At 27.9% G+C, this 18,384-nt stretch overlaps 1 protein-coding gene across 1 annotated transcript; it reads right to left on the bottom strand.

The window, feature by feature from the left end:
- Window positions 1-3,730: 3,730 nt before the first annotated feature.
- Window positions 3,731-12,897, bottom strand: LOC110605347 (AT-hook motif nuclear-localized protein 13). The gene is made up of 5 exons (XM_021743851.2): window positions 12,172-12,897; window positions 12,037-12,092; window positions 8,744-8,875; window positions 5,699-5,860; window positions 3,731-4,333 (listed from the first exon to the last, which is right to left on the bottom strand). Exons 1-5 carry the CDS (start codon window positions 12,701-12,703, stop codon window positions 4,061-4,063), a joined length of 1,155 nt encoding a protein of 384 aa, XP_021599543.1. The 5' UTR covers window positions 12,704-12,897; the 3' UTR covers window positions 3,731-4,060.
- Window positions 12,898-18,384: the final 5,487 nt, after the last annotated feature.

Raw genomic sequence — 18,384 nt, 5'->3', positions numbered from 1 at the left:
TATTTTTTTATTTATCTCTATGATAAAAATTTTCAGTAAGTTTTTTGGTATTCTCAATCGTTCTGTATATTCTAAATTTATAAAAAAACAAGTTTATCCTTAAGTTTAAAGTTCTCTTAACTAATTATTTTGATTGAAATAAATCCTTGAAATATGTTTTTAAAAAATTAATTGTATGCATAAAGGGTCTCAATTTTGATTATTTAATTCTTAGCTAATATACCTCAAAAAAAATCATATGACATACTATTAGAAATATTATTTTAAGAGCTTTCTAATAATACCAGTTTCATATTTTATAAAAAGAAATATACAGCAAAATATAAATAGCAAAATATAAATTAAATTATTATAAATAAGATACTAAACTTTATTACAGATTTTTTTTTTTCAACAAACTCTATTTTTAATGGATTAATAATTTCTTTCATAAAGTTATAACAATACTAATATCTAAAATTTAGATGTATTGAGTTTATAAATTTAATTAGATTTATTTGGAGAGTGTAATAAATTCAATTATTTTTTATATTTACTTTAAATAAGGTAATCCGGAGAATCAATTTATTTTTATTTTTATTTTTATTTTTATTAAATGATAATTTAACCTACATTGTACATATAGATAAAGATTAGTTAAATATTAATTATTGAAATTAAAATAAAAACAACAGTTCCATCGGCCAACCTAACAAATTTTCTGTTTTATATTATCTCCTAACCATAATCAAACTAACTCTCTTGTGATGCTTTCTGACCTAATTTAATAATAATAAATGATTTTTATATTTTAAAAATTAGATGATTTAGTATCTGGGATTTACTTTTATTACACTTAGGTTTTGACTTCTGTTTTATTTGGTGAAGGGAAGCTTGGTTGGAAATACATGCCTTGCCACTTGGCTAGGCAAGAGTAGACAAAATTAATTACTAATTAATTTCTAGATTATTTAATTATTCATAATTTGTTAATCTTATGATTAATCTTAATTTTATTTAGACAAAAGATCATTTAAATCGAAAACTCACTTTTAAGTTTTAAATATGTTTGGAGTTCAATAAGTTCCTAAATTATTTAAATTAAACATTTAATATAAAAAATAATAATAATATAATTAAATTAACAAATAGTGACTAAAAAACTTCTGAATTATTCACGTTTTAATAAATATATCATAAACTATAAAAATTAATTAATAGATTCTAAGCTAAGTATGTAATTTTATTTATATCCTAAAAATTAAATTGAAATAAAAATATCACGTCACCATCTATTTAATATTTTAATATAACTAATAATTATTAAAAAAATCGAAACTTTATTAATTTCAATAATTATATCTAAATTTATTTTTAACTAATTGTATCACAAATCAATTTTTCAATTTATTTAATTTTTAATTTTAATTTAATTTATTTTATAATTTCGAATAATATATTTTTAGGTATCGAAAACTCATTTTTTATTTATTTTTATCAACAAGTGCAACTCTTTACATAATTATAGATCATAAATTATTATGATAATATTAACTCTAATAAATCAAAGAGTCACGATTCTCCCTATTTGCAAAATTAATTATATTTATTATATATACTTTAATTAGACTAAAAAATAATAATCAGTTTAATAAATTCAAAATGAATCAATTCATCAAATAAAATATAAATTACAATCATAAATTTGATTAAACTTAGTCATTTTTTATTAATTAGACTAAATATTAGACTTTCAACTCTATTAAATTGGATACGATAAATATAATTAATTTTTAAACAGTGAGAATTTTAATTTTTTATTTATTAGTGGTATTGTTATTACAACACTTATAACCGATAATTATACAAAGAATTATATTTATTAATATAAAAAAATGATAAAAAATAAATTATCGGCTTTTAAAATTGTGTCATAAAAAATTATATAAATAAATTGAATTAAAATAAGAAATCAAACAAATCAAAAAATTGATTTTAAAATATATTTGTTAAAAATAAATTTAAAATTTTTTTGATAATTATCTATTTAGATTATATTAAAATATTAATTTCAATACTGACTAGAATAATAATATGATATTTTTATTAAATTTAACGGTTAAATTTAATATAATAGTAGTATAAAAATAAATTTAGATAATTAATTTAAGATATTATTAATTAATTTTTATAATTTAATGTATATATATATATGTTAAAAATTCAAATTTTTTAACCATTATCCCTAAATTAACTATAATATTAGTCACGTGATTAACTACATAATAGATAATTATTATTTACTAACTAATTGTGGTTTACTATTTAAATTAAATATATTGGGAAAAAAAACTAAGATTGTGAAAAATTATGGATAAGAAGAAGAGATTAAAAGCATATTAACTTTAGAAATGATATTCTCTTTATTATTCACTCGGTCTAACTTGTAGAGGGAGAAGAGTGTTCAACTCAGAGGATGAAAACCACCCGTGAGATGCTACCTCAAAGCATGCACCGCTTCAGTGATTCAATTCTCAGTAATTTTCATTCAAAGTCACTCAATTTTTTATATATTTTAATTTTAATCACTTAACTTTAATTTTTTTTTAATTCCTTTTTATCTATAATTACAGATTTTCAGATTAACATGAATTAAAAAAAATTCTCTTCTATTATTTATTTTATATTAATGTTCTCTATTTACAAGAAAAAAATTATATATATATATATATATATATTTTTCTTCTTTCCGTTCTAAAAATATACAATTTCATTTTACAATATATAAAAAAATAGAAAAATTTAAAGTTAGCTAAAATTATTACAGCTGTCTATAATAAAATAGTAAAAAAAATTGAAGATAGAATAATTTTTTTCTTTTTGAACTAATACTCTTTATACATTAATTAAAAAAAATTAAAAGTAACATTATTTTTTTAATAATTATCACTTATTGCATTTTTAAAAAAAATCAAAAGATATATATAATATATAGGTTCTATTTTATTTTTTATAATTTATTAGTTTAAAATATTTTTAAATTTTAAATATTAAAATCTTATTCCAAAAATAGAATAATAATTGTCTAGAATTAATTTTATTATAAATATGTATAGAATTGTGTAAATAACTATTTAAAAAACTTATTAACTTTTAAAATAAAATGATAATTAATAAATAATTTATCTCTAATGAAATTTTATATTATTATTTTAAATATAAAATATTATATATTTAAAATAAATTAATATATATACACAATACATTTATTTAAATGCTAAAACTTTATCTATAAAATTATATAAATTAATATATAAAAATTATTAATTAATATTTAAAATAAAATTATATTTAATTAATATTTTTATTATTAATAATTTTTTGTGTGATTCAAAAATATTAATTAAATTACTAAAATAACATAATAAATATCTCATTTAAAAAGTTCAAGGACCTATTGCACCCAAAACATGTTTAGAGGCTTAAGTGAACTTCCGAATATTTATTTATAGACTTAAATGGCTCTTTTGCCTCTGGTAACGTATCAATTGGATCCATCATTTCTTTGTTTTAGTCTCTTAATTGATTTTTCGAAGAAATAATGGCCTCTCAAGGATTCTCCAAAGGTAAAAGACTTGAAATGGTAAATCTGTAATGCTTGTGGTCCAAGCCTCCGGAAAATCAATTGGTCCGCATCTTGGCAGCCAACTGGGAAATCAATTGCCAAAAAAATAAAAGCAAAAATCAATCCTGTAGAAGCCTTGTGCTATATTTATAACCTCTAAAAAGAGTGCATTACTAACATTAACTAGAAACAGGAAGTACAAAAAGGAAAACCATTATGCCTAAATACCACATTGAACTAAGCCAGCCATTCTTAAAGGAGGATGACAAGCAGCTATTTTACTAATAGCTGTGTCCATATTAGACAAAGAAAGAGAAAATAAAAGCTACTCATGAAGACGGAACCTGCTTTCCAACAACATCAACTTAACACCTCACCTGCAGCCTGTATTCAATGATATGCATGTTAGGCTATAAAATTCCGATTGCTGTGTTAATGCCCTGCAGCTCGAGCTCTTCAGTGTGGATTATGGGAGGCCCACAGTTGGTACATATTCATACCATGAATGGGTTGACTTGCATTGTTATAGATTCCATGATCTCGATTAAGTGGACTAGGGCTACTACCATTATCGTCTGAAGACTCGCTCGAGGGCCCATGAGTAGGGCTAGATGTTGTCAATGGCGCACCAAAATGCAACATTTGTGTTGTAGGTGCTGATGAAGGCCCAGATTTTGAAGTTGTTGAGTTTGATTTTTTTCCATCAGCAATAAAACTGCCCACTATGACCTGGCAAAACGGCAGGTAAGTTCAATGACAAAACCAATTCAAACCATCAATATGGTAATGTAAAGCTCAAATGCTTCAATGGTTGAACCATTAGTATCTAATAAAATAAACAAAATTTTGTAATGGGCGAGTCTACGGAAAACACATCCTCGTATGAGCATTTACTTTCCAGCCATAGACCTTTTTTTTTTTAACAAATATACTCATTCCCATGCATAATTAATGGCTAGAAAGTAAATACTCATATGAGTAGGCTACTTTCCATAGCTCACCATTATGTAATTAAATGCATCAAAATACCATTACTATAATTAAAATTTAGATTGGTTTGTTTCATTTAAAAAAAAAAAAAACACACACATGTATTATTAGATGGAAAATGAATTTTATCACATATAGTACATTTGGATTACACCACCCTTCAGTTATATATGTAATCTGTACCTGTGTGCAAGTGGAAGCTATAATTTTCAATACACAAAATTTAGTTTTTGTTTCATATGTATTTTTGCCATTTTAACTAGTCATAAATTACACAAAAGTTAATGGTTCATTCATGTATAATGACAAAAAAATATATTAAAATCAATATTTTATGCACTATACTAGAATTATTTTATTTGATGTAAGTTCAAACACAATTAAGGGGCCAAATTACTTCAATATGATAGTATTTGATTTCAAGTACAGTACTAGAGACCTACAATAGCATTACCTACAGTATATTAGTACAATATCATTATCTATTTAAAAGAAAATCGCAGGATTGCAACATCCCCCTTAATGAACATGGCTTTGCCACTGTGCTATAATTATATTTTTGCACATATATGATACCTTTTTTTATTATATTATTAACTATTAAAACTTTATAATACCAGCAAATTTAGCAAAGAAATATTGTTGATAAATTAATTTTAGAAAAGTGTAGAATTATCATTAATTTCTTTAACTTTTGAATTAATGAATATAATAATAAGAACTATACATCGCCTCCTATGAAGAATGCAGATAAATTAATATATTAAGCATAGAATTTATTATTAATTTTTGTAAATTTTGAATTAATGGATACAGTAATATGAAACTATACATCACTTCTTCTGCTCTTCGAATATTTTTGAATAATAACCAATCAACTTGAAATATAAGTGATATTCAAAATAGGAAATAATAACAGAATTATTAAATATAACCAATCGAAACTTTCACTTCAATCACGCCTTCATGAAATTTCAATGTCTGATATCTTTTCTTTTAAAAGCAAATATTTTAAAATATAGAACTTAAAGAATTATAGATTACTTATATATTATGATATTGTTGCAAACTACCCAAGATTAAAACATTGTTGCAGACTTTTACCTGTACTGGTGATGCTGCCGTTAGCACTCCAGCAACTCCTCCACCCAAAACTCTACCATCTGAACCTGCTAATGACACGCTCAAAGCACTAGTTCGGTTGCGACTACCATCATTTTCAGAAAGCAAGAAAGAACCTGATAGAGAAATAATCTCAAATCGGCCCTGCAAAGAAAAGTGTCAATAAATAAATAAATAGAACTCCCAAAGCTACAGATGTCATCCATTTCATGGTGATAAAACTATAGACACATTGATGGGGCAGACCTATCAACCAGAGTGAAAACCTCTCTCTCTCTCTCTCTCTCTTTCATATGGACAATTGCACATGCAGGCATGCAATACAAACATTCTATTTATATTTTCAAAAAACACAAATATCAACAACAAAGGAGGCATGAAGATGTTATGTACAATGAGCAATACTACAATAAAAGCACAGGAGGGCACTGCCTTAGAACAGTTGCCAAAAGTCATAAGTCACACATCTGATGCCTATACCCTTTAGTTCTCCTTTGGGCGGGTATTGAGAGATCCTAAAATGACTAGGGCTACACAAACTGACCTTCCCCTCCCTATACCCCACCCCAGGAAAATGACACATTATTTACTCAAGAATAAAGAGATTGTCAGCCTATATTACAAATACAGATGTTCCTACCATCTATAACTCACTCATTTGCAAGGGAGAACCAACACTTGGCTGTGGAAGGCGGGTGGTAGCAAAACCTAAATAAGATTCAGTATTCTCAAAGAAAACATAGTTACGTCCTATTTAGTTTACTAGAGTGTATACCTAATTAAATTACCTTTCTATGTTTATATTTTAGTTTACCAGATATTTATTACATCCTATTTAGAGCCTCTCCAAATATTTGTTTACTATAAGAAATAATGATAACGGAATTATTTTTTAAAAAAAAAAAAGGAAAAAAGGACCTAAAATTTTGTCTCAAGTTAATCTCTAATTTTCTAAAGGCTGATCATTGTTTCAATTCAATAAAAACAAGTGAGAAGATGTCCACTTCTTAAAATATACTAGGCTCCAAATAACAATTATATAAGTTGGATAACTCTTCCAAAATTTATGCATCCATACCAATACCAAACGACGTTTGGAACACATAAAGCAATTTTCTTACCCTTCATCCATTCCTCTCAAAGTAGGCCCTTTGATGCGGGCATGGAATAGCAAAATTCTTTAACAATAAGTTGTGCATCAAATTCTTAGCAAAGCTCCAAGTAATGAGAAATCAAGGAAAATTCAAGTCATTAATGCTGAATATTATGCTTGGAAGTCAAGAAAATGCGCAAGGAAGCTTGTTTGCAGCACTATGCAACTAACAATTTTTTGCCATTATTGACAGTAGTGAAGCTTGGGAAGCTTATCTCAATGCCAATTAAAACCCCAGAAACAATTTCCCAACAACAGTTTTGCTAGAAATGGTGGATTAAAAGAGACAGAAAGCAAGTGAGAGAGAGAGCGGAAAATTTTGGTTCCAGAGCATTGCAAGTCCATATTAACATTCTATGTCTAGGGGGAGTCTCAATCATGTGGACAAGTTACATAGTGTTACTAGTGACATGGAAGTTTAATGGTGTGATAGCTGTCAAATGACATCAGCAGCATGCATTACATGAATTTTCCAGCAGTAAGAGCAAAGGAGAAGGGGCAGGAACAGCAGGTTGGGATGAGATAAATAGAGGAAGGGTGGGGAATGGAAAAAAGGAAAAGTCATTTTATTTAAATCAGCTATAAAATATATTTTATTTCCAATTTGAATTGGTTGGTTACAATTGAAATCAATTCCTAAATATAGTTTCAAATCGCGGTTGTGGCCGCGTTTGCGATCATGGTGACAGATAACGGAAGAGGCCTGTAACGGTCATACATAACGGTAACAGCCTGTTGCGGCGCAAATTTTTTTGAAAAATTTGCAAAGTTCATGAAACTAAAAAATATTTGAAAATATAATTAAAACTAAGTTATACAACTTAATAACATGTAGAAATATATTAATTAAACACAAAATTAAGTTGTATAACTTAGTTTTGTGTTTATTTAATATATTTCTACTTATTATTAAGTTATACAACTTAACAGTAAGTATAAATATATCAAATAATGAGTATGAATATGATAAATAAACACTTAAAAGGTAGTGAATTTTGAGAGAAATTTGAGAAAATTGAGAAGAAGTTGATCGGTATCGGTAAATATAGGCTGGTGTGAAAGACTTGAGAGAAATATGAATGTTTTTAAAGTTTTTTGCTTTGGAAAATGAATATGAACGAAGGCTGCTGTGGAAGAACCCTCCAATAATTCATATTCGTGTGACTAAGGCTGTTGGTGAAGCAAAAAAAAGTTGATATGAAGATCCTTGCTGTGAAAAGAAAAATAACGGCCGTTACAGCAACAAAATTTTATCACCGTTATTTCAAGGCCTTAATGTCTACGGGCTCCTTCAAAACCTGTAAATAACGGCTGTTACGTAACGGCCATAATTTAAAACCATGTTCCTAAAGATAAAAATGCCAAAATAAAGAATTTTGGTCAAAATTGAAAAAAAGAAGCATAAAGGGTTTGGATTTTTCTTTTCAATTAGGCACTTTGTTGAGGCTCAAATAAAAGGCTAGTTAAGTGAACTAAAATAATACAGTGATGATAGTAGCGACAAAAGCTCATTAATTGCACTTGCGGCAACGGTGATGATAGAGTTGAAGATTCATCCTCTTCGCTTCACTTTCACATCAGCCTACACCATCAAGTTAACATTTAACCTCATTCTTAGGTTAAAAGCAATTAAATTTTAACCCCCTTCCAGTTTTTCCTTCCCTCCTAATTATAAGGGATAAGCTACTACTCTAATAACAGCCAACCTTTTAATAACCACAAATCCATAATATCGACAATGTTTTTCCATCACATATCTTCTTCCTAGGCTTCCACATGTCTTTAACCTTAATATCAAAGCTACACCAAAATTAACTTCAATCCACAAGTCTGGATATAGGGTATCAATAAATAATGTACAGGCATTGTAGTACCTCATATGTCACAGTACCACCAGACATTGCTGGTTGACGAAGGGTAACATTACAAATGGCACCATTTGCAGAAAGAATACAAACTGTTCGTGGCCCTTGCTGAGAGAAAGCCATGATCTTTGATGCTATGTCCTGCAACAGGTATACTAATCAGATGCTTTATCTAACTTGAAACATATAGCCATATCTATACTCTTGATGCCTACAATAACTGAGGGTCAAAGTCATCTAGCTCGAAAAGAATAGCTATTTTTGCAAATACAATTAGAAGCATGATATGGAATAAACATAGGACTTGACTACATCATAAGTCATAATATTTATAGAAATTTTCAATTAATGATAATACTTTGACATTTTTTTTATCAACCCTGATACTTTTTAAGGCTTAAACCACTAGTCCTCAACCACTTAATAGTTGAGAAAATTTGGTAAAATTAAATAAATGTCAAAGTTTGAAAATCAAATTCATTAAAGTAACATGTTAGGCTATAAAAAAAAAAAGCAAGAACAGGTATGGATTTTATTACCATTTAGCTGCTGATTTAAAATGAGCTCCTAAACATATGCGAATTTATTCGTAGCTCAAGTTTCAGTGATGAAAATAAAGCACAAGTACTTTGAACGCAATGAGATCCCAATATAGAAACATCATAGACTACAAACAGTAGAATAAAAGAAGGAATGACTAATGGTACAAGAAAATTAGAGTTTACACACACAATAAGCCCTCAACTTCCCTAATTGTTAGTATTTCAACCTTGACTCATCAAAATTTACACCCATCTCTCGATTCTAACAACTAAATTCACCATGCTTTCAAACTTAATATGCTTTAACAAAATAACAAATTGAATGGCTGCATCATGGAATGAACATCAAAAAAAGGAAGAAATTTCTTAAAAGATTAAAAAAATTGAACATCACAATTTATTTTCTTATTCTTGAAAAGTGGCTACCTAATGGGAATGGAAGTGCTTGAGGTTTGCAAAACAAAACTTAGGGAATTTTAGAAAGATCAAGAAGAGAGAAATAGCACACTTCAAGCCTAGCAAGAAGATGAAAGAAAAAAAAAAGAGAGAAGAAGAATAGGGATGATATAAAACTTAAGTATGAGTTGTCTAGAAAATATATTGAGGATAATATGGGTAAAAAGAAAATTATTTACTAAAACCTTCCTAATCCATCAAATTGATGGTTAAAAAAGAAAAGGTTTTGGAATTTTTGGAAACCTTCAAAAACCCTAAAAACCTCACTTCCCTCATACATGCACTAATGACTTTAAAAACCCACACCTTACCTCCAAAAACTACCTCCCATTGAGGTAGTCTAAAGAACACAAAAGAATGTAGAAGCTAGGAAAAGGTACAAAATAAGACTGATGAGCTCACAGAATAACAAATGACTTTGCATTAGATACAAAACAATAGATAAAGTTGAACTTGTGACCTTCAAAGAGAGAAGAACTTCCATAACATATACAAGATTACAAGTTAAAACTACTCAAATGTAGGTTTAACATAAATAAAGATTACAACTTAAAACAACTCAAATGTAGGTTTAACATAAATACTATATTTCACCGTTTGTTTGATACCACGCACTCATTCTCAATAACATCGAAGAGCAAAATAAAAAAATTGCAAGTCAAAACAATTTTGATTTCCGAAGAAAATTGCCAAGTGTTACTTCATCAATTGTTGCAACCTAAAACTAAAATTGCAATCACACTCCAAATAAGCACAATAAACTAAGCACCACTTTACTTCAAATGCTTGTTAAAACCTATGTTACTTGGACTTAGATACGAGTGTCAGAAATGGGTGCATATTCCTATATCTGACTTGTCAACTTTCTAAATAGAAAATACAGAGATATGGATCTAAATTTAAACACGAGTGTTTGAATATATTATTCTATATAAAACAAACTAGAATAAAAAATATAAAGTTATATAGTAATAATTATGGTCTAAATAAATGATCAAATATAACCAAATATATCCTCCAAAACAATCAAATAATTATTTTTTTATCTAAACACATACCCTTCATCTTAAGAGCAAATAATGCTCTATTAACTATGTATAAATGTCATTCAAGTGTCAAACACATATTCTACACCATATCCCATGAAGTGTCGTGTCGTGTCGATATGGGTACACATGGCAAAATGAAGAGTCAGAGTTTCAAAGGCTAAAACCTTGACCAACCCTCTCAATAAATGTGGTAATGTCGAATATACAAAATTGCCATATCATTTTATTGTATGGCACTTCTTAACAACCACATTTACTAAATTTACAAGTGGTATAATTATAAGTAATTAAGGTAAATGCAAATCCCAATTCAGGACATTGGGCAATCTCCTCATTCCCACAACACGCTGAATCTGCTTTCTTTAAAATGCTAGCATCAAAATGGATATACACACATGAACCAGTTTCATTCACAATGATCTGATATCATTTAAAATGACACCTTAAAAATTGGAGCTAAGATTCGAAGGCTTCAGAATCCAAGGGATGCATAGTTCACAAGGCACAAATCCCTCATAAATTACTAGGAATCTTGAAATTAACATCATCTCCTCCAGCTGTTATTATTGGTTGCTCGTATTTAATAATATGGTAATTGACAGAAAATGAATGTTAAGCATTTACCATTTGGTAGAGTTATTACTTGCAATTGTGTTTTAACCAATATGTATATTAGCAAATAATAGTTAATGGTTAAAAAAAAGGTTCATTTGTCTATAAAAATTAGAACGAATAAAAAAAAAAGAGTACTTGTTTGAAAAGGGGAAAAAAAAGAACAATCTTGATTCTCAAAAGAGTTGTTATACTGAGAGTACGACTGGAAGGCTACACAGCTATCACCTAACCTCCATTAAAGGAACAAAATCCGAAGAAAAACCCCCTAAATCCTCATCACATTGTAATACAATAAACAACTTCAATAATTGCATGTGTAATGCAAGCTTCAACTATTTGGCCATTTTAACATTCCCCATCCTTAGGGCATTCAAATTTTATGCTGATAAGTTGCAACATCATAAAATTCCACGCAATGCATAGGATTATATTAGTTACCATAATAGCTTGAATGGACTCAAAGATATTAAACTTTCTATTCTTCTTCTAATTAGTTCCATATCCATTCCCTTCCTTTCCTTTAAAACTCTTGAATAATCACTTTACTTAACATAATCTTTTTTTTTTTTTTTTTTTTAAAAGGAAGAAAAAGAAAAGAAAAGATATACTGAAGAAAAAGAAAAGAAAAGAAAAGACATACCTCCCCTGCTTTCACTGTAATCACATGAGGTGTAAACCCAACACCTCCAACTCCTCCTGTGGAACAAGAAGTAAATAAAGATGAACTAGATAATCAAAACATAATTGCTCAATTACGTGCATGTCAACAAATTACCTAAAGCATCAAGCTGCTTCTTGCCTGAACCTGGCGGCCTTCCTCTATTCCGCTTAGAAGAAGGCTCGGAGGCCACGCCAGGGGTGCCAGTGCCACCTCCAGAATCGGCATGGACCAACGAATTTGGCGAAGAAGAAATCGGGGTTGGCGACAACCCCAATGCAATGTTGCCATCGGGTGTGTACTTCCTGGGCCTCCCTCGCTTCTTCTTTGCCGGCTCCATACTAAACCTCATCCCCGTTGAAGAAGGCGGTGATGATCCATCAAAAAGACCATCTGAAGAAGGAGGCTTAGATTGTGGGCGCGGCGGACAAACTGAATTAAAGGGGAAACCAGCTGCAGCAGGGGGAGGGATGTTGGGGTTGATCATACTCATAGCTGGATGAGGTGCGGTGGCGTTGGAGTAGGAAGAAGTGGGGCCGCCGAGTAATATGTTAGGTTGCTGCTGATGCTGGTGTTGGGGTTGCTGTTGGTGATGGTGATGGTGATGCGGTGATATATGCGGTGGTGGTTGCTGTTCTCTCGAGTCCATTATCGCGTTTCTCTTCCCGGTAGTGATACGGAGAAAAGGGTTGCTGGAAATTGTGTTTGGAAGGTGGGAATGCGAAAGAAACTCGGGGAAGAAAGCGTGTGAGTTTTGAGTTTATCTACACCGAGAAGTACTAGTTGTAGGAGTAATGGAACCTACCACTTTGAACAAGCAAATGAATGTGAAAAGAAAACTCGTTAGGATGTATTACTATTTTTAATGTAGGGTTTTTTAGATTTTAGGGTTTAAAGGTTTTTTTTTTCTAGTGTTTTTTTTTTTTTAAAATTAGAGTTCTTCAATTGAAATTAGTTTTCGTACGTGTATTATATTATTTTTATTTTTTTAATTATTTTATTTAAAATTATAAAAATATTAAAATAATGACTTCAAAAAAAAAATATTAAAATAATATTTTATAGTATTATTGTTCTCTTTAAATTAAATTTAAAATACTTGCTTTAATTTATAATAATAAAAAGGAATGATTGCAATTCTGAACTTTCACACATTTCAACTTTTTAAGCTCATTTGTTTAGCATATAATAAGTTGTTTATAAAAAAATATCTATAAAAAAATTTTCAGGGCGTTAATATGATTAATAAAATAAAGAGAATTATTTTGTTTTTCAAAAATAAAAATCATTTTTTTAATTATTCAATTTTTTAATTAAAAAAATATTTTTTATTTATTAATTTTTGTTAATATTCAACCTGTTAGAAAATATATAAAATATTTTTTTAATTTTTAGTGAAATAAATTTAAATAAAAAGTGTTTATTTAAATTTATAAATTAGTCAAACTAATTTATAAATTTTAAATAAATTAGATCATCGAGTAATTATAATATTTTATGAATTTATAATTTCAGTTTATAAAATTAAAAAAGAAAATGGAAGATAATCAACTTTTTATTTTGATATTTATTGTTAAATCGCACATCGGTTGTAAAAAGGATAAGCTGTCCTTATATGAGTCATAGATAATCCTTAAATTAGTTTTTGGGTAAATTAAATCTAATCCAAATTTAACATGGTATCAGAGTCTCCATCCGATGTTGAGTCTCTCATAAATATAAATATATCACGCACCAGTAAAATTCTGGACATGAAGGGGTATATTGAATCTCATGTGGAAAGAATTTTGGGGTAAATTAAGTCTAACCTAAATTTAATATTTATAAATTATTGATTATCAAATTTATTTACTACTTATAATCATTTTAATCAAATATTAAGCTTATAAATTTTAAATAATTTATATAAATTAATTACTTATAAATCAATTTTTACAAATTAAGACAAACACTTTCTAAAAATATTAAAGCAATTTTTATTACCTTCCATATTAAAACTTTTGAATTGTTAGCATTTAGGAGAAAAAGCTACTAACTATATATTTAAGCTAATATGCTATTTACAATAATGTCTCGTATGACATGGCAGCTTGACATTAACTCCATATTAATATTTATATATTTTTATTTTATGATCTTAAGGTACAAAAATTAAAAACTTAAATATTGAAGTTATTTACCCTAAATTGCCATAAAAAATTAAAATCTTAAAAGGTATTAAGAAAAAAATTCAAAATTTTATAATTTTTATATTTATATTCTAAACTTAAAATTTTAGATAATAAAATCAATTATTTTATAATTATCTCAATTTTAACCATTAATTTTAATCAATTTTAACAAAAAAATTTTAGTCCACATATCATGCAACTTACGATTATTTTTTATTGGATAAAAAAAAAATCAAACATTTATTTTAATTCATATTTATATTCTAAACTTTAATTTTTGAATTGTCAAAATTTTTCAATTTATTACTGTTATAATCGATAAAACTAAATTAAACTTAAAAAAATTATCCCAATTTATAATGTAATTCTTAAAATTCTATATTAATAAAAATATCATCTTTTAATTTAAATTTTATATTAAAAATAAATTTGTTTTATATTTATCATATATAATATTAAATATATTATATTAAATAAATATTTATTACAAATAAATTTTCATTATATAAAATATCATATATAAATATTATATATTAAAATATTTCGCTTAACGTTTATACTTAACATTGTAAATTATATACATATTTTTAATATATGAAAAGTTTTTTTTTTTGAATCAATATATGAAAAGTTGTATTTCATATAATAATATTAATTAAAATAAAATATTATATATTTTAATTTATAAAATCATTTCTTTTATATGATCTTATAAAAACTCATATCTCTTAATCACATATCACAAAAATTATTTGCAATATTTAATATTTTATTTTATTTACTAATATAATAAGTAAACTTGTGATGTATATTAATTTATTAGTCTATCAGATAAAATTTATATTTCATATCAATAATATTAAAAAAAATAAAATATTATATATTTTAGTCTATAATTTTTTTACATTTTAAATGTTTATTAATCTATAATATCTATATAAAAATAAGAATTAGAAGTAAATAATGGGATTAATAAAAATATATATATATATTTGAATTAGTCAAATAAAACTTTAGGTACTATATTAAATTAACATAAATGTTTAAATTTTTTTTATTTAAGGAATAATCCTATTTGGTATAACACGAAATTGCATTCGAACTCAGCTACGATTTAAATAAAACTCAGCTAAATTATTTGTAAAACTATATCTCTAATTAGAACTTAAAATAATCTTCTAGAATAAACAGAATACCTAATAATATATTCAGACTCTATTTCAAAAATATAAATGAATATGGCATACATAAATTCATTATGAGGAATATAAACAACATATATCATTTTAAAAATTATTATCTCTCAATAATTGGTCTAAATAATTTATCATGCAATTAAATAAATCTAAAATTCTTTGTGTTTCTCTGCAATCACAAAAATTATTATGATTTGTTATATGCCATTCAAACATATGGGTTCCTTGTCGTATTAAACAATTTCTAAAACTTTCTACTTCAGTTTTATTTGTTAAATCAATTAAACTTAAATTTTCTAATGCAGATATTATAAATCTCATGTTAATTCAATTATATGAACAATACAGTTTCTGATGTGGAAAATCAGCCTAAGCTGCAACCACAGAGCATATTTAGTATGAAATGCATATTTTTGGTTAAGGGTTCCTGCAATGTTAATCTGGATTTCCAAAATAAACTCAGAGTGATAATCGAAGAGAGAGAGAAAAGATTGCCGTCAACACGGACTTATATAGTATCAGTTGGTATAATACAAGATATTATTAAATCTGAAATATAAAATACAGTTACAAATACTTACTTTGTAAATACAAATTCTTAAACAAATACTGCTACGTCTTGGTTGTAGTAAACCAAAGACTCCTTACAAATTGTTGAAAATAAAACTAAGCTAGCAATTGAATACATTTGAGAGAAAAGAGAGATTTTTGTGAGAATTTTTCCGTGTTTCTGTAATGAACCGGAGAAGCCTATTTATAGCCGCGGACTCCAAAATCTTATCCAATTCAGCTAAGCGGTCCGGACTTCAAATTAAAATTGAATTTGGCTGAGCGGTCCATGAGTGCGCTGTGGGTCCTGGGTCCCATTGTCTGCCATTGTGTCGGCCATTGGATGCTTGGTGGGTCATGTTGAGTCAACTGCTTTGTTTTTGTCTACCATTTGTCGGTGAGTGCCTTGTGACGTCATTGCTTACGTCTTTGTTTTTGTCTTTGTCTGGTGACGTCATTGCTTACGTCAATGCTTTTGTTGATAATTTCTACATGTCTACTTGAGTAAAAAAGTCGTCATTGTCATCTGAGAGACCTACTGGTGAGGCTGTAGAATTTTTTGTCTCATTTAATTCTTCTATTAATTTTTCATATTCTGCCTCATTAGTACATGCTGCCATTTGGGATATGATCATTTGTCTTTTTGCCAAAAAGGTTTCTTGTTTTGATATACTGGCTGGGCTTGGGCTTTTGCATAATTGTGGATATTTTAGAAAGAATGGTTCTAAGGCTTCTGGGCCACAAGCCTGCTAGTCAGTCTTGGACCACCATTTGGTTTTATATTTTCGGACAAGGATCGGTACTTGAAAATCATCAATTGTCTGATCTTTAATTTGGTATTCGATCATGAGTATCCATGGTATGTGAAAATAATGGCTATAAATTAGCCACTTTGGGGAGCAATGGATAGTATCTGATAATTTGGTTTTGTCAAAAAATTAAACCTGTGCTGTTTGTACTTGGTCTGGAATGATATCAGTCTGTATACCAAACTTGTTCCACCATTGATGGAACAAATAAGGTATTGGATATTCAAAATTGTCAGCAATATAAAAGAAAAATGAAATAGACATATGGTCATTTTGCTTAAAGAACGTGCGTTCCCAAGCAGCTTGGTAATCATAATAATTGTATTTTGTATTTTGTCCATTGGTCAACATAAATTCCTTTGTCTGGTGGGGCTCTTGTCCCCACTCTGCCAGGGTCCATACCTTCAAAAGGCGGACTTTACAATATCGAATTTTATTTGGATATTGTGGATCATAATTGTTTTGAATAAAAATAGAATTTGTCTGGATAAGGATATTCTCATAATATTGTTGAGATTTACCGAAATTATCTGGGATATAAAAATGTGTCTCGGGAAAAATGGAGTCACATATTTGGTAGCTATTGAGATTTGGGCTTTTAGCCCAGTATTCAGGTTCAATTGTCATAATATATTCTTCAATGGGCTTATATTTATAATCTGATGGATTCAATTCTTGAGAAATTGTTAGACTTTGGCTAGAAGATGGGGTATTTGTAACAATTTGTTTAAAGGTGGAAGGTGTAATAGGTCTGATTGAGCCCATAGGAGATTGTAATGGGCTGTATCTATTTAATAAAGTAAAATTTGGTCTTGGTGATTTTGGTCTGGGATAGCTTGGTTGGGTTATTAATGCACTTGAAATTGGAGCCAATGGTCTATTTATAATACTAGAACTACTAGTATACAATGGTCTTTGATTGGTAGATGGTCCAGAAGTAAGTAATTGCAATTTTGTCATATTTGTCTTAGAAATATTTGTCCTTGATCTCAAAGAGATCTTCTCAGCTTCTTTGCCCTTGTCTGTCATTTTCCCTGCAAAAATTCACGAGTGAGAAAATCTGCAATTGAATTGTCAGTTCCTTTTATATGTACTATATCAAAATCAAATATAGATAGAAAAGCTTGCCATCTAGCAAAAACATGTTTAGCAGCTAAATTTTTAACATCATTTGTTAAAACATCTTTGGCGGCTTTGCAATCTACTCTGATAGTAAATTTTTGGTTTAAAAGATCGCTTTGAAATTTTGTTACACATAAAACAATTGATAAAATTTCTTTTTTGATTGTAAAATATTTTTCTTGAGTAGGGTTCCAAAATCCTGAGTAATACCTAATAATAAAATCTTTTTCATTTATCCTTTGTTTAAGAATTCCGCCATATCCTTGGTCAGAAGCATCTGTTTCTACTATTTTTGAAAAATTAGGATTGCAAATATTTAAACATGGTAAATTCTTTATATATTTTTTAATTTCTTGAATAATCTTAGTATGTTCTTCTGTCCATGGTTTGAGATTTGTTTTTAACCTATTATATAATGGTTTGCAAAATATTCTCAGATTAGGATAAAAGTCTGAGATATAATTTAATGAACCTAAAAATCTT

This window comes from Manihot esculenta, chromosome 17 (genome assembly GCF_001659605.2).
Source record: "Manihot esculenta cultivar AM560-2 chromosome 17, M.esculenta_v8, whole genome shotgun sequence".
In the NCBI taxonomy this organism is placed as follows: Eukaryota; Viridiplantae; Streptophyta; class Magnoliopsida; order Malpighiales; family Euphorbiaceae; genus Manihot; species Manihot esculenta.
This window is presented reverse-complemented; position numbering and strand designations above follow the sequence as displayed.

What these genes read in the sequence shown, in the direction of transcription:
- LOC110605347 (XM_021743851.2), bottom strand. Translation starts at nt 12,703, where the DNA reads ATGGACTCGAGAGAACAGCAACCACCACCGCATATATCACCGCATCAC. An exon ending in TTACAGTGAAAGCAGGGGAG is followed by an intron (nt 8,876 to 12,036) that starts GTATGTCTTTTC and finishes TACCTGTTGCAG; the next exon opens with GACATAGCATCAAAGATCAT. An exon ending in CGGCAGCATCACCAGTACAG is followed by an intron (nt 4,334 to 5,698) that starts GTAAAAGTCTGC and finishes CCGTTTTGCCAG; the next exon opens with GTCATAGTGGGCAGTTTTAT.